At 40.9% G+C, this 24,433-nt stretch overlaps 1 protein-coding gene across 8 annotated transcripts in view; it reads left to right on the forward strand.

Annotated features, from left to right (window-relative positions):
• The window catches only part of SORBS2 (sorbin and SH3 domain containing 2), a 240,778-nt gene that overhangs the window by 184,407 nt on the left and 31,938 nt on the right, over positions 1–24,433 (forward strand). For 2 of the 8 annotated variants that reach the window (XM_089525354.1, XM_089525348.1), the window contains 5 exons: positions 850–906; positions 12,180–12,229; positions 15,261–15,448; positions 17,479–19,071; positions 23,284–23,372. In XM_089525354.1, the coding sequence (XP_089381480.1) occupies positions 850–906; positions 12,180–12,229; positions 15,261–15,448; positions 17,479–19,071; positions 23,284–23,372 (1,977 nt within the window). Of the gene's footprint in view, positions 1–849; positions 907–12,179; positions 12,230–15,260; positions 15,449–17,478; positions 19,072–23,280; positions 23,373–24,433 lie in introns of all 8 variants that reach the window. The other 6 variants (XM_089525349.1, XM_089525350.1, XM_089525351.1 and 3 more) reach the window with 4 other exon arrangements.

Here is a 24,433-nt window from a genome sequence, read left to right on the forward strand (position 1 = left end):
TCTGACTTTACAGTGTTCTGCACTTTTCTGTCCTTGTCTCACATAATTGGCTGGCAAAGCACTGGGACACAGTAAGATTATCTTAATCAAAGTTCTAGAACATAGATACTACAGTGACAAGAGGGGAACTACACTCACTAGTGCTGCTTTTACTGGAAGGTGTGCATTTATTTGGGCCTCTCGGACATATGATCTCTCAGACGTTAATCCTTTCAACAAAGCAAATTTGTAAAGTCACGAGGTTCCATTGTTTGTCTTTCAAAAGCCTAGCTTAATGTACTTGCATAATCACATGACATAAATCAGCTTTAGTGGGGTTTTATCTAGTTTCCAAGAGAGCTGTTTATTACAGTTCGTCTGTGGGGAGAAATATCTCAGGTACATTCTATCCTTCACTCTTATGTTCCACTACTAACCTCTGCAAGTCCAGTGAAATGAATTGAAATAGTAGGGAGAAATAAAACTTTGACTACTTGTATCCCATACATACCCACAATGCAGTATCCTCACCCTAAAATGCAACAGAGACTTAAGCAGGAACCCATGATGATATTTAAATGTTTTTTCCCCTCTGGTCATTATTCTGTCTTATCAAGTTTAAGGTTGTTCATTATATTTAGACTAGAGTTTCACTAACTGTAACAAAGGAAGGTTCATTAAAGTGTTTGGATAGTTGCTGTCACTTATTCTCCACTCAAGTCTGCTCCTCACATTTTGTTATGTTTTGTGCCACTCTTGTAATCTGTCAACACTCAGGTTTCTAACTATGTCACCTTCTCCACATGTTTCATTCCTTGCTGCCATTGGTTCTCCTCCATTTCATCTCGCAATTCTGCTTATATGAAGCAGCCTCCTAAAAAGCTTTTGGATTATGTTCAAGACCATCCTCCAGGTCTTTCCTATGAGGTAAATCAAGCATGTTTCTTACATAGATGATTCAACTTGAGAACAACAGGTGTGTTGAAATTCTCTTTGATTTGATTGCTGTGTAGTGTACATCAGCAGGTAGTGCTGCTGGGGGGAAATGGTTCCAATTAAGTATGATTATAACATTTTCTTTCTTTCTGGCACATTAATGCATTCTGAGATATTATCTATCCACCAAACCACCAGTAGCAATGCCATCCTTATTGCCATGCTGATCAAGCCAACCGTTTTAACAAAGAGAATTATAGTATGAGTAACTGAGGCTATGTCATTAAGCTTCCAGGAAAAGACAGAGTTTGCAAACCTTTTTACAGAAGTGAAGGTGGTAAAAAAACTTTTCTAGCCACTGTTGTCACCTAGGGAATCCAAGCTTAGGTCTGACTATTAAGTAAGCTTCAACTCACAGTGACCCTATGAATGAGTGAGCAGCAAGAGCCCCAGTCATTTCCAGGCTTGCTCAGGTCTTGCAACCTGAGATCTGTGGCTTCCTTTATTGATGTGCCTCAATAGCCTAAAGGCACCAGATCCCTTCTGTCCTTGGAAATGAATAAGGGTCAGCTTGGACCAGTGGTGTCACTAGAGTTGGTGTCACCCAGTGAAGTAACTCTCCCTCCGCCATTGACCTCTCATATCGCAATGGACAGAATCCTTAGTAATGTTTTTTTTACAGTGCACCCGCATTCCAGTATAAGCTGGGAGCCGTACCGGAAAGGCTTCTCCTGCGCCCTGGAAGAAACAATGGGGCACACACCACGGGAATGAGTCCCATTGTTTCTAATGGGGCTTGACTATGCGGTATTTCCCTTATGCAGCAGGGTACGGTACAGATCCCCCACGTAGGGGAAGGGCCAACTATACTAATGTTACTAATAAATCGTAATTCCCATATGTCACTGAATGTAATGGCAATAGTTGTGGCATTAATACAGTGGAGCCTTGCCTTATGCAGGGGATCTGTTCCAGCCCCCTCCCACGTAAGGCAAATCCCATGTAAGCTCAAAACCCATTCAATATTATGGGGCTCATGCCCGTGGCGTGGCGCACATGTGCACCATTCATTTAATGGCGACACAGCTTCTGCGTAAACAGGAAGCCACATATGGTGCTCCTGCGTATGGTGCAGGCGCACTGTAACTGGCAAAATTAAAATTATAACTATATGATACACACAGCCTGAATGCATTTGCCTGTGAATTGTTTCATGTGGTTAAAGTGAAAATTTGATAAGTTGTGAGTTTTTTAAAGAAATTTTAAAAATTAAAAATTTTGGTTTAAATTTTAGTTTTATTTTTCTTTAAAAAATAAAATACATTTTTTAAAAAAAAAACCTGGGCCTTCTCTTTTCTCTTCCCATTGAGCCTTGCCCACTCACACCATCGCTTCAGCATTTTTAAGGGGTGCAGATGAAGGCCACAACCCATTTCTGCAAAAAAGTAGATGTTTAGGGAACAGTGGTGTCAGCCCTCCCCTTAGGGTATCACCTGATGTGCCACGTACTCATCCTACCCACATATACACACACACCTAATGACACCTCTGGCTCTGCCTCTTCCCCAGAGCTGGTGGGGCTTGTGGCACTGCTGCCACTCCGGTCAGCACCAGGGAAGCAGTGGCAGCTGCGGCGGCAGAAGCCCCATGAGCACTGGGAAAGCGGCAGCAGCGGGAAGGAAAGAGGGAAGGTAAGCAGGAAGGAAAAGAATGGGGAAAGGGAGAAGGAAGGAAGAGAAGAAAGGGAGGGAGGGAGCCGCATTCCCCCAGCTCCATCTAATGGGAACAACAAGCGTTCCCAGCGAAAAAAGCGATTCCACAAAAGGTCCCTTTTCATAGTGACAATGAGGGACCTTTGGGGAATCGCTTACAAAGTGGAGTGGAGCGGAGCCGGATCGGGATGCAAATTACACCCCAAGTGGGAATGACCTCTAAATTTCCTTGCCTAAGGAAACCCTATGAAATTCATGGGGTCACCATAAATCAACAGGCCACTTATAGGCACATATACATAAATAGAAATACTCTGAATTGGGTACAAAAGTGCTTCTGAATAGTTGTTTTAGGATTGTGTAGCCACATCAAAAGCTAGTCAGACACATAATCCAGAATTATCAAGGCATTCAATCAATTGTACTTCCATCTTGTCTGGAAAATACTGAAAGTGTTCTGGGTTAAGGATTGCTTAGATTTAGTACATTAAATGGGCAATCCAGTATGTACCCTTTGTATTTCTGTATGTGAAGCATTGGGTACCTATTCACAGAAGGGTAATTTGGAGTTTCCACCATATGGAGGGGAAATTTGTTTGTATGTTTGTTTGCTTGCTTTATATCCCATCTTTCTCTCTTCTTAGCTGTATTTCGGCAAGTTCTGTAATCCTTCAACTGTGCCCTCTTTTGTAACTGCTGATTGCTGAATGTGCTTTGTCACTATATTTCATAAAGAAAAGGATTGTTAATCTAGGGCCCTATACTTCTAGAAAAAGCTTCACACACACTTATAAAGAGGCAGCTCACAAAATACTGTGTTGCATTCATACCACCAAAAATGTATTATCTTGGTAGATTTCTACAGTAATAGCCAGAATAGTGTAGTTGTTTGAGTGTTGGACTACCACTTTGGAGACCAGAGTTTGAATCTCCACTCAGCCATGGAAACCCCCCGGGTGTGATTGGTTAAATCACACTCTCTCAGCCTCAGAGGAAAGCAAAGGCAAGCCCCCTCTGAACAAAGCTTGCCAAGAAAAGCGTGTAATAGGGTCTCCATAATTTGGAAAGGACTGGAAGGCACACAACAAGATTTCTATGTATTGATGTTGTTATCTGAATGATTTAAAATGATAGACTAAGGCTCATCCATATTGCAGAAAGTTAACACCACTTTAACTGCTAATGACACAATGCTATGGAATTCTGGAAATTAGTTTTATGAGACTTTTAGCCTCCTCTGTCAGAGAGCTCTGGTGCCACAACAAACTACAGTTCCCAGAATTCCATGGCAGTTAAAGCGGTGTCAGCCTGGTTTATTTCTGCAGTACGAATACAGCCTAAGACATGATATCTCCAGATCAGGAGGTTTCACTTGCTGAAACAGAAATGCTGAACATTTTGGGGGAAATTATCTATAGGTGAGTGGGGAGCTATCCAACTGAGGAATTTGGTTTGCTGCATTGTGGAAGTCAGCAAAGACATTCTGGTCACACTGGCCATCCTTAGAGCAGAAGAAGTAAGGAATATATGGCCACAGAAGCTATTTTTGAGAGCCCCATGGAAACACACCCCCTCTTGTTTTTAATAAACCTTCATGTCCATAGGAGGCAATTTCACTGAAGGTCATCTTAGGTCCAGGAGAGACCTTTAAAAAGAATAGTGAGCATTTCCCCCTAGGAAATGTTCCAAAAAGTTTTTAAAATGTGGACAGGTACAATGCATAGCCCTCAAAAGTCACCTGGGGCCAATATATCCCCAGCCCCAGGCAGTTGCCCACCACTGTCTTACAGCATACTTTCTTGTATTGAAGACAGCAAAAATTAAATACAGGGCTGATACTTTGCAGCAAAAAGACTGAGCTGTTAACAAGTCTTCAGTTCTAACCATGTGATGTCATCAGCTCATTTGGCAAGTTACTATTTCTCAAACCAATGCACACTTATTTGTAATGTGCAGCTAATAATATAGATTTGTTATTAGGGGTATTGAAATAATGTCTTTAAAACTTTCAACAATTACTAGGTAAAGGTAAATCCATATTGTATGGTAAAGTTTACTAAAAGAAAGGACCAATGTTGTGTTTTACAGAATGCCATATCGCAAGACTGCTGTCAGTAATATTCAAATACATTGATTAAGTTACTGAACCCAAGTAGTATTGATCTACACTAATATATTTCTGCCTTCCATGTAAGAAAAAAATACAATTTGGCAATTCATTTTTCATCTTCAGATGACAGCTGTATCAAATTAGGTAGCAGCTGTCAAAAAAGGCAGCGTATAATGAGTAAATTAATATGCCAGTTAAGAAAAAGACTTCAAAAACCATTTTCCCAAGAACTTGAAATCAGCTGAAAATGCATTTCTACCTTGCTTGAAAGAAAACCAATCCTTTTTTTTTTAAGCACAATCTTAAACTGTTTTGAAAAGGTTCATTTTCCTAATGTAATCCAAAACTAACTGTGATTTGAGACAGAGCTATTGGTAGGTGCAGAAAATATTGTCAGGCATAGGGCTCATCTCGTAATAACATGGTGAGAGAGACACAAAGAGCTGGCATGGAACATGAAGTAATTTGGAGAATGCCCCCTAAAGTTGAGTTGTTCTCTAAAGCCAGTAAAATAGAGTTGTCATCAGAGTTGTCACCCTCATCAAAGTGGAAGGCAAACATTGAAGTTTTACCATTCCAAGGTATAGAGATTTTAATAGTGTTGAGGGGGGCTAAGCATTTTTAAAATTAACCTAATTCTTTGGGATGGTTTAGTTTACAATGAGCCCTTTGTATCCACCAAAGTTTGGACCAGGATCCCCTGTGGATACCAAAATCTGTGGATGCTCAAGTCACATTATATTTAGTGGCACAGTAAAATGGTGCCCCTTATATAAAATGACAAAATCAAGGTTTGCTTTTTGGAATATATATATTTTTGAAATATTTTCAAGCTGTGGATAGTTGAATCCATGGATAAAAAATCCGTGGGTATGGAGGGCCAACTGTACATATCTGTTTGTTGCTACAGGAATTTATTTAAAACAACCTTTGCAGTGGTTTCAGAGGGTTTCAAAGACCTCTGTCAGAAAGCTGCATGACTTTCGGTCAATTTGTTTGTCAAAAGATAAAGCAGAACATAACACAATGGGATGACATTACATATTGCATCATTAAAGTAAATACAATCAGGAGGACATTAACACAGCACAGTTATAGCTCTGTTATTCCACTTTAGCTGCCAGGATTCTATCCCACTGGATCCTGGATTATAACTCCCAGAATTCCTCAGCCAGTTTTGCCACCAGTGAATGAGTTTGGTTCAGTGGTTGATAAAAGTCCTCCAAAGATATAAAATACTTGCAGGCCTAGCAGCAGGAGGCTAGCCCAGGCAGAATGAATTAAGAACACATAGCACATAACTGGAGCCTGACTAAGGGGACTTCCCAATTGGAGAAGAAAAGGGATTATAGGCCCCATTTCTCCCATTTCCCAAAAATGGATGTTGCTCAATGCTACATCACCAGGTCTTTAAAATCTCATGACTGACACATTACATGAAAAAAATTTAATGGGTGGGGAATGCCAGAGGAGCATTTGAGGAAGTGCTTATATCTCCATCAGTAAAGCGAAAGGGAAGTCATCCACTTCATTTTCTGACCTGAAAAAGCATAAGCTCCCCCTGCCTCCACAACAGGTCATTGGTTTCCCTCCACAGAAGCTCTCAAAAAGATGGTCCAGGAAAAAGTCCAGCCAAGTCAAAAATTGCACCCCTACCACCCCAAATGATGCCATAACCTAAAAATGGGTTCCTCCTGAACACCAACCCAGCCTTCCTACAGGCTTACATCCCAGGCCCTGTCTGCAAGGGTCAAATAAAACATCCTTCCCCCATTCCCACTGCAATGAGTCTGAACAATGCAGGGTCTAATCCCCGGTTCCCTGGTGTGAACTCTCCAAACAACATCCAGTCAGTTCAACGCTGAACTCGGCATATAATACCCTTAATATTTGGAGATTATCGCACTGGTCTTTCCCATCCTTTCGTCCCAAGCTAAGTGCAGGAGGTAAACTTTTAAATGTGTATTTTATCGCACGCCTCCGTGCCTAGGCAGGAGGCATCCAGTACCCAATCATGGCATCCCGTACCCAATCCGGAGCTCTTCCGCACCTTGCAAAGAACAGAACAATCCCATTCTTTCAAAAAGCAAGGGAGAAGTCTGGATTGGGTACAGGATGCCATCATTAGGTATGGGATTCCTCCTGCCTGGGCTCAGAAGCATGCAATAAATTCCATGCTTTTATAAAACTCAAGATCCAGAGCCCTTCATTGCAATGCCAAGCAGTTGTTTAGAACATGTCCCATTGGGCCACCTGGTGCTGGTATCACTGGCAATAATCACTTACTCTGAAGTCAGAATGAGGCACTAATCCATGTGATTGATGCTGGGCACCTCATTCTGGCCTCATAGCGAGTGTGTCTCACCAGCAGTGGTGGTACCAGGCAGCACAGTGGGATGTGCATGCAAACAGCCACCCAGTATAGCAATGAGGAGTACCCAGGTAGCAGGGCAACGTTGGAGCAGCTCTAGGGCCAGAATACTTGGGCTGCTCCTGGACTATTCTGGCATGTGCAGACACCACTCCAGCTAATTTGTTTAAAAGACAGACTGCAATAAAATAAAGGCTCAGTAAATACATTTCTGAAACCCTGGTATATGCCTTCCAACACTATGTCAATCAAGAATTTAGGTGAAGAACATAGTTCTGAAAAAGCTCGTGCAGGCACAGTTTTGGAAGGAAAGCAGAACAAAGTCAAAATAATTTCAATAAAATTAGTAGCTCATTTTCATTAAGGAACTTCACACTGTTCATTTTACTTAACTATGGCGGGATACAGACGGGCAGGGGAAGACGTCTTGGAGGTGTAGTCTGCTGAATACGGAGCCTCCAGACCGCCCGCCCTGGGGGCGTGGCTCAGGAGATGGGGCTTCCACATGGGGGGCAGTGAAGACGCCTCACCTGGGGCCGTTTCTGACCCGCAGTTTCCAAACCGCCACTTCGGAGGACGCTGCAAAGAGAGAGGCAGCTTCCTCACGGGCGGCCAAAAACGGGGCTTTTTTTTTTCCTTTGCCGGCTGGCGGATGCGCAGCTGCGCAGCTGCAGCGCTAAGCAGCGGCGGCAGAAAACCTATGGGCACATTTAAAGTGCCCAAGCCCCTTTAAAACTTTCCCCCCCGCTCTGCCCAAGAACAATGGTGGTCTCCTGCCAGCTGGTGATCAGCTGGTGTTGGCATCCTTGTCCACTTGCACTTTGCCAGTGTCACCAGCATCATGGATGCCTCCTCTCGTTTGGTCCCCACGCTCCTGCTGAATCTGCAATGCACAGCCACAGCTGTCGCCGCTGCCACCGCTGTCCCCCTGCCATCCCCCATCACCTCCCTTGTACATATGTAAATATTTACAGTTTTAGCGGTTTTTATTGTTAGGTGAAAATGGCACAGGAATGTGTGTAGGGGTTCACTTTAAAGTCCAAACTTTCCAAGCAGCGCATGCGTACATGTTGCTCTAGGGTTAGGGTTAGGGTTAGGGTTACGAGTCTTAAAATGCGCTGCAGCTGTGCTGCAGCTTCCACACCTGCATGGCAGCTGACGCTGCAATTAAAGCCTGACTGCAAACTGCGCATGTTCCAGGACCCCGACTCATTATGCGACGCAGCAGACACGGAGCTTTTAAATGGGCAACTTAAATTAGCGGCGTAGCAATTCTGACGTACCGGTGCAGCAGCTTACAGACGGAGCTGCGCAGCTGCGCATCAAACGGAAAAGAAGCGGAGAAAAGCAGCACCTTTTTAATGCCGCTTCTTCCCGCTTGGGGCGTGCGGGGGGGCGTGTTCATGGCGGCATTCAGGTAAGGCCCGTCTGAAGGCTCTACCTTCATGACGTCATGAATACACCCCTTTTTGCCCGTCTGTATCCCGCCTATATAAGCTAAGTTGATGTTGAAGATTGTTCAAGTTTTCAAATTCAGGTTAAGTATTAAGTAAGACTACCTCTTTGGCTTTAAATATGAATTAATAAGTATATGGATAACATTAATATAAACTTGCATTGCTTTGTCTGGAGAAACTATTTATGGCAAAATCTTAAATATTGATATATGTATGGTGCTTGAAATTTGTTTAATGGTAAATATTCCTAATTCTACATAGATCTAGTCCTCAGATAACCAGTGACTTTTGTGTGCCATCACTGCAGAGATTCTGCAGCTCGGTGGAGAAAGATATAGGCCTGTTACAGACTGCCAAAATAAAGCTGCTTCGGGTCTCTTTGGAGGTATGCTATTTAAATGATGCATGGGTCCTAAGAGTCCGGAGGTCGCGCCAAAGCCTCACTCCATTCCTAAGCACTGGAGTGCAGCTTTGGTGCAGCTTCCGGATTCTTAGGATGCATGCATCATTTAAACAGCATACCTCCAAAGAGACCCGAAGCAGCTTTATTTTGGCAATCTGTAACAGGCCATACTTTGCTTTCATAAAGTCCCATCCTTGGCATCTCTAATAAGAGAGAACAGGTGGAAGGTGATGGGATGGAGCTCTTTCAAGATCCTGGATAACTGTTGTCAGTCAGAGTAGACAGTACTTAACTAGAAGGGGAACTAGATGGATTCCTTTCACACTACACAGTTATACAATATTTATTCTACGTTAACAGCCATTGCAACATACAGGAGAATCTTGGGACTGGCAGTATAGGAAGGGGGCCTTTCCAATTCTCAGCCATAGAATTCTAGTGCCTCAGTAAACTAGAAACCCCAGGATTCCATAGGCTGTTGCCATGGCATTTAAAGAGGAACAGAACAGTGTTCTTGTGTAGTGTAGATGGATCCCTGGTTATATGGCAGGATTTATCTGTTCATATGTTCTCTTGTGTTGAAATGAGTGCCAGCTGAGGAAGTACACCTGAGTACAGTAGTCAGAATTGTTAGACATCTGCAATTGTTCAGTTGTTGTTGTTGTTGTTGTTGTTGTTGTTGTTGTTGTTGTTGTTAGCTGCCCTTGAGTCGACTTGGACTTATGGCAACCCTGTGAATAACTAGATATCCTCCACAAATTGTGGGTACCATATATACTCATCTATAAGTCTAAAATTTATGCCCGAAAATTGACCCCAAAATCCCAGGTTGACTTATTTATGGGTTACAATGGAAACATGATTGCAGCTCTTTCAGATTTCCCCATGCGGTTCAGAGAGGAGTTTAGCAAGAAAAAGCCAAGCAGAAGAGTCCTGGGTGATTGATTGATTGATTGATTGATTGATTGATTGATATTGCTGTTTGTTTAAAAGCCCCCCCTCCCGCCAGCTCATCTCACTGAAAGAAAAGCTGAAATGATGAAGAAAATCTTCAGTGAGAGTTGCTCTTGCCATACGCAAACATATACACACTGAAAAAGCCTCTAAGTTTTACCATCGACCTATCCACGAGTCATGGCAAAATCCATAATTTTGGCCCCCAAAGGTGAGGTTGACTTATACATGAGGTAGATTTATAGTTGAGTACTATAGGAGGCAGAAAAGCCTTAGCAGTTCCCCAGTCTATTTCAATGTCTCTTTAGGCCTCCAGTCTCTGCTGCTGGGTTGTGAAGAGTGAGGAGCTGAAGGCAATGGGGTCAGTAGGTGTCACCCCAGTGCAGTAAGTCACCGTGTCACCCCCGGCAGGCAGCCACCCTGCAGCTTTGGTGAGAGGGAACTCCTGGTGGAGGGAGGTTGGTTGCCTCCCCTCATTCCCAGAGGAAAGATATGGGTGGGAGTGATCCCAGACTGGGGGCCCAGGGATCTTCCTGGCCCTACAGAAGGGGGAGATGAACAAAGGAGGGGGAGGATGCCGCCACCCTTGCAGCAGCTACATCCAGCCTGACACCATGAATGCACGCATCCAAGCAGGCAGTGCCAGGTGCCGAGTCCTCCCTCCCCCCACCCTGATCAGGATGTACCGCCCTGGAGAGAGATCAGAAGGGGATAGATGGCAAAAGGAGAAGCGGCAGCAGTAGGCAGGGAAGGGTGCTCTCCATCTGCCTTCGCCTGCCTGCCTGCCTCACCAAGCCCCAATGCCATATCGTCTGCCGGGCACACTACTGCCTACTTTGCCCTCCCTTCCCTCCCACTGCCCTGTGCTGTGTTTCCTTCTGTGTAAGGGAGGGAGTCTGTGGGTGTCACTGTCACTGCCTCACTTCCTTGGCTTGGCCAGCATCCCTACCAGACCTGGAAGGGGCTACCAGGTGGCAACAACACCCCACCACCATTAGCACCCAGCCAGCTGAGGTGCCCTGTGGGGGGGGGGGCAGTAGAGATGCATGGCTACCCCACCTAGTGTCCCCCCCCTTCTGATATTGTAATTCAGTAAAGTCCCCAACCCTCTAATGGTGCTACTGGTTGAAAAGAACATGGATATTTTGTTGTCCAAGGTCACTAAAATCTGGAGTCCACCTTTCATAAAAGTGCCATACCTCTCATCATGTGTTCCAGCACACGTATGACCTCTAGTGGTGTGATTATACTTTCTATCAACATTCAAACTTTTTATCTTGAAATCATGTTTTTAAAAGGAATATATATGAATGCAATTCACAAAGTACTCTTTCCGCTTATTAAAAATTAATGGATTTGTACATGGACGCAGTGCTGTAGTAGACTGTTTTCTGTGATCTATTTTAATTTTAATCGTTCATTTGTGTATTACTTTAGCAGACCTCTGGTTTTCTACAAAGAACAGTAGCAGCACATACTGTGAAAAATCTATTTTCAGTTTCTTGGGTCATTTCTGAAATTACATCGCCTGAATGCAAAATATGTTTAACATGTGAATGACATAGTTTTATGTGTCCATGAAAAGCTGTCCTTAAGACAACTTAGTTCTTTTTCTAGCTCCTACAAACTGTAATACTGTGTGTGTCTAATTCTGTCTCAAGCTTTGACATTCGTTAAGTGGACAGATTAAAAATAGTTGGCACTGAGGACTTAAACTTATATTGACAAGTTTAAAGTATTTGCATTCCCAACTACCACTCGTCTGTCACTTCTTAGGCAAAGAAAAGCTTTTTTGTTGGTGTAACAACCAACTCTGTACTTAACATGAAGTCTCAAGGGTATTTCAACAAGTGGCTATGTATAGGTGTTTAAGCTATGTTTACAGAGATTTTCCAGCTTTATTTGACATTAATACTTTGGTAAGTAATTGGAGGTGATTTTGTGACTGGTATTCATGTATTAACTTAATTTTTTATAGCTTCTATAGTTTAACTATTGTAAACCATGGGATATCTAATTTTGGGAAAAGGCTAGATAGGTACAGTTTGATGTTGGACTTTTATCTCCAGCCTGAAATAGAGAAGCTAAAGTGGACTTTGAAAGCTGTTTAACTTTTAAAGATCCTTTTAAGTGTGATGAATTGTCTCACTTCAGCTGTGAAATTTCTCTACATGGTCCTTACATAGTGTTTTGCCATGAAAAATACCAGTGCAATCTAGTCTAAGTGTGTAATGAAGTTACTTGTTTGTCTCTGCAGACATCCTTATATTACAGTCCAACAGACAGAGGCTTGGATAGACCTTCTAGGTAAGAAAAACTTCACATATCAATGCATGTTGGGGTGGGATTCTTCCTAAACTATACAGAGAAATATTTGGTCATCCATAGAACAACTGTTAGTGAAAAGTAGTTGATCTTCCCCCTATAGGAAGACATTTCCATAGAACTATTCTATTTAAAGTACAAACCCATCTGTTTCGCCCCTGTTTTTGCTAAGCATAAACTAAAAAAGAATTTTCTTGATAGATTCACTTCTCACTGTGGGTTAGTAATCTGCCTTTTGAGTTGTAATTTGTCTCAAAGCATTTTACATCATGAGATTTCCTTCTATTTTTGCCAAGCCCTTCAATAGATTCTTTAGTGTCCACAAGTTGTTTGTGCTCCATGTTTATACTCCATGTTAATGCATTATTTTTAAAAAATTGTAAATGTAAAGCATTTTAAATAAAATAATTATCTGTTGATACAAGCTATGTTGATAATATAAACAAATTAACTATCACTAAATGTAGTGTATCTAACCAAAGCCTGTATATTCAGATGCACAGAATGTATCAAAATAAAAATCATTAAAGAAATTCAAAATCTAATTTACATTTCTAGACATAAAATTGACTCGGCCAGGGATATATCTGGGCACATTAAAGATTTGAAGCCCAGGGAAGAAATTTCCATAAAATCTTCTGTATATCTTTATATCTGTATATATAGATTTGGAAATTATTACTAGGATTCACTGACATTTCACTCAAAGGAAAGCCATCCAGTTAATATCTAAGTTGGCTCAAATAAAACAATTCCTTCAATTTATTTTCCTCCCAAATTGACCCAAGTCAGTCGTTATCTTCAATTACAGTGATAGAAAATTTGCAGTCTTTTCCTCAAGAGCCCCATCATACACATGCACATTCACACACATATCCCTACCTAAAAATGGCAATTTTTGTACCATGGACAAATCAGAAATCAAACCCAACCCTCTAAATTTCCAGGTTCCTACTGCTGCTTTTTAAGGGCTCGTCTAGAATGGCCCAATGTATTGGGATGCGACAGGTTTCATTGCTGTACTTCAGGGGTGGGTAAAGTCTGGGTGGTAAATAGTTTGCAGCCCTTGGAACCTCTAAAAGTGCAGTCCCAGAAGCTCCCCAAAGGCCCAAGACAATATTGGGGTAATTTGGAGATAATTTTCCACCCAAAATCAGTCAAAAGGCTCCAAACTCCAAATTATTGTTGTTGTTCATTTAATTTTGGGGCAGTGACTTGTGATGTGGGCCGGGGTGTTATTATTCCATGCTTTTGCAACCTGCTGCCAACTCCTGCTTCATTTCCCCCTTTGTCCAATACGTCTCCCACAGAGACATCTTTAAAAGCTATCATATATCTTTAGAATTTTAGCACTATCACTGTAAGTTGATGTGCTAGTATCAGTGGTGTAGTAGTTTGAGTGTTGAACTATAACTCTAAAGGCCAGGGTTTGAATACCTGTTTGGCCATGGAAACCCACTGGGTGACCTTTGCAAGTCACGCATTCTCAGCCTGAGAGGGAGGCAAAGGCAACCCCCTCTGAACAAATCTTGCCAAGAAAACTCCATTCACTTTAGGGTCACCATACGTCAAAACAAGTTGAAAGCATACAACAACAACAACATTATGCAGTTCTGCTGGGTCAGGAACATTTGTGAGGAATGGCAGGATTTCATATAAGACAGAGAAAGGGCGCAAGGAAGAAGATTAAGAGGGAGGCCTGGAAGAAGGGACATACAGGTTTGGGAGCAGGAATTGTAAGGAGGGAAAGGATGAAGAAAAGGCTGGGTGGTATAGATAGTGCAAAAAAAGATACAGATGAGGGCAGTCAATGGAAAGATGGCTTTCTCAAGTATCCTGGGCTCTCACACCATGTGGTGTAGTGTTGTGACTTTTCCACATACACACTGATTTACACAGAAGGAGCCACAAGCACAGCAAGCTGAGAAGCTTTACGCTAAGTACCACACACACAGTTGATAGTAGTTGATATTTGCAAGAGAGCTCCTAGTAACAGGATTGTTGTTACTACCTTGCACATGCATTGTGTGCCTTGTGTATGCATGCGTTGTGTGCCTTCCAGTTGTGTCCCACTTATATTGGCCCTAAGGTGAACCTATCATGAGGTTTTCTTAGCAAAATTTGTTCAAATTTGCCATTACCTTTCCCTGAGGCTGAGAGCAAGTGACTTGCCCAAGACCGCTTCCAGTTTTGTCTGCTGTATTGCAAAGATGGCAACAGAGAGGGAAGATATAGTACATTTCTATACTGCTTATCAGTGAACTAAGCACTCCCTAAGCAGTTTACAATGTGTAAGCTAATTACTGCCAACAAGCTGGGTACTCATTTTAACAACCTACGTGGACCTTGGAGCCCCTGGGATCGAACTCACAATCTTGTGGCTTGCAATACAGGTATTTAACCACTGCTCCAGCAACAGCAAGTCACTTCTTGGCTGCCAATTTGTAATCATAGTTAAGAGATGCTCTCCTTCAGCCATCATTTAAAAGAGAGAGAGAGAGTATGGGGAAGTATGAGATGAGTTAGTGTGTGTGTGTGTGTGTGTGTGTGTGTGTGTGTGTGTGTGTGTAGTAATGACACATCTCTCCACTGTTAATAGTAATATGTTTTTCATAGATGTGGTTTGAATTATTTTACACTGCTGCTCTTAGTTTTTTAGTTTTATATCTCAATTTTAAATGTTTCATGGTGCCCCTTGGGATTCTGGGAGCTATAGTTTTGTGAGATGTTTAGCCTTCTTTGTCAGAAAACTCTGGGGCCACAATAAACTACAGTTCCCAGCATTCCCTAGCACTGAGCCAGGGAAGTTAAAGCAGTCTCAAACTGGATTATTTCTGCTATCTGTTTTGGATCTAAGTCTATGAAAGTGCTTGCTGCCAAATTCTTTCTTTCAGTTAGCCTCAAAGGTGCTACAAGATCTCCCTACAGTAGATGAGATTGTCTGTTGACAGATTAGTAAAAAGCTTTATAAATTTTACCTGTGTAGTGGGACTCATATTTCTGATTTTCTCAGTTCTGCAAGTACTGCAAGTGACTACAGGAAACGAAGGAAGTCAGAGCCTGCAGTAACTAATCAGAAGGCACATGGTGATCAAAATGCAAACAGGGCCAGCCTGGGCCGTACAGACACACAGAGCACATACTCTACACTTAGGAAGCCTGTTACAAGCTCTTCTCCGTCTTCTCCATCAAGAACAAAAGGTAAGAAATCAGTAAAGTTGTCATTGGCCAGAAAGTTAGTGAGATACTCATTTCTACTTAATAACTGCAAAGTATCAATTAGCAATTGATGGGAGCAGAATGCTACTAGATAATCAAGACCCCCATCAACAAAAAAGAGTGGAAAATCTAGTAATTATAAGAATGCACATCTGCAGAGCGTAGTTTTTAAAACTCTTTTTATTGCAGTCCTCTCACTCAAGGAAAGACAGCGATTTTTGACATTTCATGTAATTACATGTTGTCTTTTGCTGGTTTTGACAGAATGAGAGAGAATGTTACTTTTTTAAAGAGGTTCCGTCATACAAAAGTATTTGAATCGAAACAGAAATCTCAGACATGACATTTTTTGTTGTGACATACAAAAAGAATTACTGTACATTTACCCAAGTAGTGTGAATTGTGTCTTTGACAAATACTAGAATAGCAAAATGTCTTTTGTTTTAAACTACAAGTACCGATCATATTCGTTAATAAATGTTTGTGGAGAATGAGAAGTTAACCCAGGATAGTTCTGCTGTTCTGTTTTGTTTTTTAATTTTGAGCAACATTCCTTTATGAAGAGGTCCGTATAAGCTATACCCAGAGTTTGGAGGCTGGGCCATTTTGGGAGCTGTAGTTCCAAAAAATAACCTTTTCTCTAGCTCTAGTCTGAAATTACCTGTCTACTGTCAGTTCAATAGCACACTAACCTCCAAACTTGTTTTTAAATTCCCAATTTTTTAAAAAAATGAAGAGGTAGTGTGATAAACCTGATAAACCTGAACCAACTAAAAAAATGCTGACATCCTGATGTTTTTTGGGGGGAGAGTTGTTAATACTCTGATGTTGTAATATGTTCCCACATCAACACAGGATATGATTTCCTTGAGCTCTTTTCCAACATATTCATCAGTGTTTCAAAACCTGGAATCATGCAAACAGGGACACTAATATCAGTACTTTGTATTTGATCATTACCTATTCATAAGAATGTGGTTCACATATTACTAGAATAAATAAAAAGTGACCCTGAAATGCTATGGTACATTACACTGAATCACATAGAAAAAATTCGCAACTTTCTCTCCTGAATGTTAGCTACTGATTTACATATAAACATTCTAAAATCAAGAGTGACCAAAACATTTGCTCTCTTATTTTACTTAAATGTATGCGTTCTGTAATGTTTTCCTGTTAACCTAATTTTACAACAAAGTAATTAGTACTGGGGTCAGAGAAAGAGAAATGGGATTGTCTTGTCATCTAGTAGAACTTGATATAAAGAGCTCCCCTTTATTCACTCTGTTAAACTGTAGCCTTTCTCAGTGCAACTAAGAATACAGCCATTTACAGAAGAGGAAAGTACATTTCCAAACCTAGATGTCTAAATTGGGGATCTTTATTTAAATCTGTTTTAATACTGAGCTTGTCTTGCTATCGATTTCTGAACAGAAGACAGGTTTTTGTGTCCTACATGGTGATGATAATCATTGTGTAGACCTATAGATTTTTGTTAGAGAAGAAATGAAATTTCCATGGTGGGTTTACTGGGATATATGTCATATCTTCCCACTTGAGAACTGTTTAATTTTTAGTAGATGAAGCTTATACTATTTGGTACACTTTCCATTACAGACATTTAGATAGTTGTAAATGGTGATTGTAACTGTGTTTTTATGTAGATTGTTACCCACTCTGAGTTCTTGTGAGGCTAACAATTGAATAAATAAATAACAGTGCAACTCTATACGTGTCTATTCAAAAGTAAGTACCATTGAGTTCAACAAGGTTTACTCCTGAGTAAGTGAGCTTTTATAGGATTGCACCCCAGTGCTCAAATGGGTTTTTCATCCTCTGTGCTTTGGTAATGTATATCTAGGAGTAGTGCTTAAAACTGTGATAGGATGACTAATTACTGTCTCCTCTGTTTTTTCTGGCATGTGCTACTGACTTTTTTCCCTGTCTACTTTTGAATCTGTTAATTTCTGGCAATGTCTCTTTTCCACCATGCTGCTCTGTGGATTATAAAGGTGGGGATATTAGCAAACTATATTCATCCCTTTCCAGTTATTTAGTGCCCAACCACAGCACCTCAAATGAATTAGATTACTGTAGTACCTATGGACAGCGCTTGTCTGTCCCCAGTGACTCAAGAAGGGCTATCAGCTACAAGAATGGCTGGCAGATGGCTCGTCAAAATGCAGAAGTCTGGAGCAGCACCGAAGAGACTTCCTCCTCTCCCAAGCGGAAATCTCGTAGCTGTGATGACCTGCTGGCAGATGATCATTGTAGCTTTCCTGACACACAGAATAAATCGGAAAGCATGGTTTCTTTGTTATGTGAGGAAGATTCCAAAGGTGGCTCCACCCTTTCCTGGGGCTCCCCCTACACTTCTCAGAGCCGTGGCTCAAGTCGGTCAAGGGCACGACATAGATCTGCACATGATGCTCCTGGGTTCCTAAAAATGTATAAAAGAATGCACCGCATCAATCGCAAAGACTTGTTGAATTCTGAGGTGATTTGTTCAGTGAAGTCCAGGGTATTGCAGTATGAAAAGGAACAGCATACAGACATGTTGCAGGGCTGGAAAGAATCATCTACTGAGGAGGTGCCAAGGGATATGGTCCCCAACAGAATATCTGAATTTGAAAAACTAATTCAGAAATCAAAGTCCATGCCAAATTTAGCCGAAGAAGCATTATCAGCAGTAACCCTCCTTGAAGCCCCTAAAAATGGTTTCTGCGCAAACAGACGGTTCTCTATTGAGTCCTTGCTGGAGGAAGAACATCAGAGTAGACACCCTGCTGAGGTCCAAAGGAATTCCAAATCAAAAACTCTGGTGCCAATTCACATTGAAGTGACCAGTGAAGAGCCCCAAAGGTCTCACATGGAAAATTCAGACAGTGACCAAGATGGGGTAGTCTCTGACCTCAGTGACTTCATACAGATAGAAGGCTCTTCCTTTTGTAGTGAGAGTGATTTTGACCACTTCTCTTTTACATCTTCGGAAAGCTTTTACGGGTCAGGCCACCACCACCATCACCACCACCATCACCACCACCATCACAGGCATCTCATCAGCTCCTGCAAAGGCCGTTGCCCAGCGTCATACACCCGCTTCACCACAATGCTAAAGCATGAAAGGGCTAAACAGGAACCCACCCCAGAAGAACCTAGACGGCAGGACTCTGACTCTGGCCTTTCAAAGATAGCATTCCTAGTCAGTCCAGTGCCTTTCCGAAGGAAAAAAAACACTGTCCCCAAAAAGCAGGCTGAAAAGACAAAATGCAAATCAACTGTCTTTGATGCTTTGGACTCTGCTCTTAAGGATATCTGTGACCAAATCAAAGCAGAAAAGAGAAGGGGAAGTTTGCCTGACAACAGTATATTGCACAGACTTATTTCTGAATTGCTTCCAGACATTCCTGAAAGGAATTCCTCCCTTAAAGCTCTTAGAAAGAGTCCCATGCACCAGCCTTTTCATCCACTGCCTCAAGATGGTGCTATTCATTGCCCATTGTACCAGAATGAATGTGGAAGATTACCTCTTAGTGCCTCTTACCAAGACATGGATACAGCCAACAACGGCAATCAAGAAAATGATAGTGCAGTATGTTTCCAAGGTGGATTACCTCTTTTTCTCTATGCTTGTGATTTGAATCATTCATCATTATCCCGTTCATTTTCAGCCCTTCTGTATTTTTTATATTTATATTGTGTTTTTTCTACAGGATAGGAATTAAGTATTTCTTGTGCAAAATAGTAATAGAAATGAAAGAATAATTGGTGAGACTGCAGCTGTCTGCTCAATTCACAGACCAAACACTAAAGGGAAAGTACAGTCTTTTATTATTGATATTTAAATAGGCCTCTAAATATGAAAGTAGTGACATGATGGAAAATTATATTCATGCTAGTTTTAAGAGGTCTTTTTCCAAATAAATGCTCTAATTTATATCCTAGTTCTTTTTATAAAAGTAAAACATGATCAGGACAAGAATTTCTCAGTAAATATGCAGACAGCTGATTATAAGAAGGTATATTATGAAATGATATTATTGAACAATGGACAAAATGCTTATTTTTAAGTCAGTTCTATTAGTAGTTTTGCAAATTAGTATTCCATTTTGGCAGAAAAATATTTTTGTGGACTCAAAGTAATCTTGTGGCACCTAGTCTATGTAGGCTTACGCTACAAACTTCTTTCTCCCAGTTAATTTCAGGCGCTACAAGTTTCTTTCATATGTTGGCACACACTAACACAACTATGTCTTGAATACTTTTGAGTACTGACTTTTAGACCCCCTGATGTAAATGATATATTTCTTATGGTAGCAAAAACAGATCTCTTTACTGCTTCTAAAATACCCCCCTCCCCATTCAGTTTTGAGAAGCATAAATCTCACAGGAAAAAGAAAAGGTGAGTATTGTTAACGTCTTTGTATAGCAATTCATTCTTAGCTAAGTCAGCTTAACTTCATATCTTAACAAAAAATTACTTAAGAGTTGGTTAATAGCATAGCCTAGTATTCCAAAACATTCAGCTCAAAATAGCCTGATTTTCACATAACACTAACCCATAATTTAGTGCTGGGTCAATGAGCAATAGTCATAACCTTATTGCACAAGAAAGAAAAGTGGAAATGGAGCTAGAGAGTAGCATCTTTAGATTTTTGTGGGTTTTCCGGGCTATATTGCCATGTTCTAGAAGAGTGAATCTATGGATTCCGGCCATGAAAGTCTTCAACTTCACAGTAGCATCTTTGTCCGTGCCTTACCACATGATGTGTAGCACTTCAATTCTCTTTCCATGGGAGATGGCCATAAAAGCATGTCTTTTGTAAATTTGTTTTTCCAGCTAGACAAAAGATGTGCTTTTAAAACCATATCCTGCAGGAAGAGAATTGATGTCATGCAGTAAGGGACAGAGAAGGGTGCTGCTCTCTGGCTCCGTTTCCACTTTGTTTTCTCGTGCCATAAGGCTGTTTTGTCTTGGGCTCACACACATTTTAACTTCAAGGATGTAGCTATATTAGGACATTACCCACCAATAAAAATTCTCCCTATCCAAATTAATTTTCCTTCACTTCCCAAATTTTTAGCATTGCATTAACTTAAAACTTCAGTTCAGTATTTAGAAACAAAATGTAAACGCCCAGAGAAAACAGGCAGGCAAAGTTACCAAAGGAATTTGAACACAACAAATGTAAGAGTTCTAGGTGCAAACAGTTTTCCACATATCACACTCTGCAAGGCTAGACATTTTCACACTGAAGGAAAATTTCATTGAGCATCAGAATTCTCATTTGATGGGGCAATGCCCTCATTTCACCATCACCTCCACTAGCTACACCCCTGTTCTTCTCTACTGTGGCTGTAAGAAGTGGTTGAAATTAGACTATGTCTAACTCAGGGCAGCAGGTCTAGTTAACTTAAACCAGAGAAAATAAAAGTGTTGCAAATGCTACATCCTTGGTTGTTTTCGCAGCTCCCAACTCCATACTCCTCAAACTGTACTTTTTCAGGACAAAAAAAAAGTGATCTGCCAATCCTGAGAGTCTCTAGAAATGGCAGCATGCCTTTCAAGTACTGTAGGTTGCAGAATCTCACAACACTAACATCAAAAATGTCTCTATTTCAAAGCCAGAAATAGACTTCCAGCTACCTCTGGGTTTTGTTTTGTTTTTTAAAGAGAAGCATTTTTGCAGTCTGTGAGCCCCCTCATCAACAGTCTGATAGGAAGAAAAGTGGCTCCAAAATGTGTCACAGTTGCCAATTATCAAACTATGGAGTGGTGGAAAATGTCAGACCATGGTTTAAGACCAAGTCAAACCATGGTTTACGACCCTGTCTCTTTTTTTTTATTTTTTAAGTAGTGTTTTCAAGCATAATGAGAAACTGTTTAGTTTTTAAAATAGGAAGCAAATACTTTCAATCTCCCTGTGGCCATTTTGGATCAGGAGAAGGGAAGGAGAAAAGTGTAAGCCTGAGGTTTGCTGCTGCTTGGGAAAACTATTAAGAGTTATGTGCTCCACATACAATGTGGCAGGATGGGCACATCTTCCTTGATCCATGTGACTAGTTTTTTGTGGAATATATGCAGTTTCCTTCACAGGAGTGACTGCTAAGAGAACAGACTGGGCTAATGCAGGCTGCATTATTGAAATAAGCTCTACAGGTGGGATTGTATTCTACCACAATGCTGCCTAGGCATGCTGGCTATTAATTTTGATGACCTATGCCTGTCCCACATTACTGTTTGTCTGGAAGTAAAATAAACTGGTACAGCTGTCAGAAAGGACTAGAAAAGAGCTTTGTTTTAGTTGCCACCTAGGACTTCTGTAGTATTGAGGTATATACTTTGCCTTATCTTTCAGAAAACAATCAAGGGCTATTTTATTTTTTTCTTAAAGTTTACTTAACACTGTTTTCATGTTGTCGTATAACAAATATCCTAAATATATTTACCCAAAGGAAAGTCCCACTGAATTCAATGAGAATTACTTCTTGGCAAGCTTGCTTTGGATCAGGTACATCTCTAGGGAAGTGCTGGTATTTCATACCACACTGCGACATTACAGAAGGGTGTCTGTCCCAAGAACCCCCCCCCCCAGATACCTCCCTTTACCAGCCAAGGCATCTCTTCCATCCATCAACCCTGGCCATTGGTGGAGGTAGGGTGCTGCTGCTGCATGGCAGCTCATTCTGGGTCTAATGGGAAGAGGCTGCCTTCCAGGTCTGGTGAGTCTGCTAGCCAGACGGAAAGCTGGGTTGCCTCCCTTTGTTACTTCCAGGGAGTAACATCGCACCCCCACCAAGGCAGAGGTGGCCAGGCTGGTGAAGGGGGATAGCTGGGGGGAGGGGAGCACCATGAATTATGTCACTGGGGTGTGCCAATCTATGATGCCACTGCTTTAAATTGTGTTCAAAATATGTGTTGCATCCCATTCAAGTGGGTATCAAAAAATAAATCATTGTGACATTGCAAAAGCCTCAAGAGCTGCAAATTTTCCTTAGAGTGATACACAATTATAAGTTTTTCATGTGATTCTGTCCCAGATGTATATTTCTTTGAGAAAGAGAAACACTAAGCTGGAGTGGAATCTAAATTGTGAATACAGTGCTTTGCCATCCCCCGCTCTGTTTTCTTCTAGAAGATCCCCCCCAACACTGTTGTTTGTTCCTCAAAGGTTAGCTTGTTGGAAGTAGCATCTCCAGAAGCAAAGAGAAGCTGGAAGGTCAAATTTTAGCAGGAAAATGACATGGGGTAAAGCCTTGACGTCCCCCTAGTCCACCTTTCAGCAACTTCGGTTTCTTAATAAGTTTACATACATACATACAAATCCAGACAAGATCATCATGGGGAAAATAAATCCCAACTTTATATGAAATAGAAATTCCTATTTATTTTTGCTTGCAAATTGAAAAATGCTTAGTTCCTCCTACTATTACTGTGGCATGCTTTTTGCACATTCCCCTGCATGTGGTTACATGTTTCATGTCTTATTATTCATCGCTATGCTTTTCTTACCCTTTGCCTCTTCAGTGTTTCATGCATCCGTTCCTCTTTAGTTGCTTGAATCGCTGTTGTTTATGTTAGAATTAGGAATAATTCTGGTTTTCAGTTGATTCCATTTGAAATTATAAAGTATCTGTGGAAGTCATGTCCAGTTTGTAAGTTTCTGTTTGTCTGTTTTTATTTGTTTCTATATATACATATATATTAGCCTCAGGGATGCATTTTATGTATATTTGAGATGTATTGCCCCTTGAAGCAAGGGCCAGCAGCTTTCCTTTTAGCAGTTTATAATAAAATTGTATTTTATTTTCAGTAGACCAGGAGTCCCCTGGGAACTATTCTTCAGCTTTTACCGATGTGGGTCGAAATGCTCCAAAAGACAGAAGAGGAACTCCAGAGAGAGAGGTAGTTAAAAGGAAATGTATAATTCAAAAGAATTCAAAGCCAAAAGGGCATTTCTAAAATAGCCTACAGAGACATTTATGAGGCATTTAAAGAACTACTGTTTGTCAGTAGTACTATTTCTTGCCAAAATGCTACAAAACAGGTGCTTTATTTGTAAAAACACTGGAACTAGAATGGAAAGAGGAAGGGGAGGGAAGGGAAGAATAAGGATGTAAATAATATTTGAAATTATTACCAAAAAAATGGAAAAACATTTCTTGAGTATCATCAAACCCTGATGAGGAAAATCCTAAATATACTACAGAATTAATGCAGTTTAACACCGCTTTAACTGCCAAAGCTGAATGCTATGGAACTCTGGGATGTGTAGTTTTGTGAGATATTTTATTATTGTTATTAGTAGTAGTAGTAGTATTTATAGCTTGCCTCTCCCCGGAGGATTGGGGTGGGTTACAATCAAAATAAAATGTAAAATAATAACACAATCCCTAATCTACAGTTTAAAATACAATAGCATAAAAATCAGTTATTAAAATCGCAATAAAAATTACAGTAAAATTTAATTCTCATTGCAATGAGGCAGGTTATTTAGTCTTCTCTGTCAAGGAGCTCTGGTGCCACAGCAAACTATAAATCCCAAGATTTATAGAATGGAGCCATGGCAGTCAAACTGCATTAATTTTGCAACGTGTCAGCAGCCCTAGACAGAGAGTAATCTTCAGGGTCTGAAATTTATTGTACATGAAAAACACAGTTGAGCTCAGAAAACAAGCTTCCTGCAGAGAAAATAGAGTTTGTCTTCTGTACAGAAAAAAAACCTGTCTTCTACTAGAAAATTCATTTTATGCACAAAAAATATGCAGTTTTTGTAAACAGTAAGTTCCAAACTGCTAATATTCTTTTAAAACACTGCAGTTTTCACTGACTTTCTTTCAGCAAGGAGAAAAATGGTAAAATTACCATATTCATTCTTGACTGTGAGACCAAAATTCACAAAGACTGACATCCCTAAATAGAGAAGAAAGAGGGTATTTGAGCCCTGGTAGCCTTGATACTGTTAT

The sequence above is a fragment of the Sceloporus occidentalis genome, unplaced genomic scaffold (assembly GCF_023333645.1).
Source record: "Sceloporus occidentalis isolate IW3139 unplaced genomic scaffold, rSceOcc1.0.p SCAF_5, whole genome shotgun sequence".
NCBI classification, from domain to species: domain Eukaryota; kingdom Metazoa; phylum Chordata; class Lepidosauria; order Squamata; family Phrynosomatidae; genus Sceloporus; species Sceloporus occidentalis.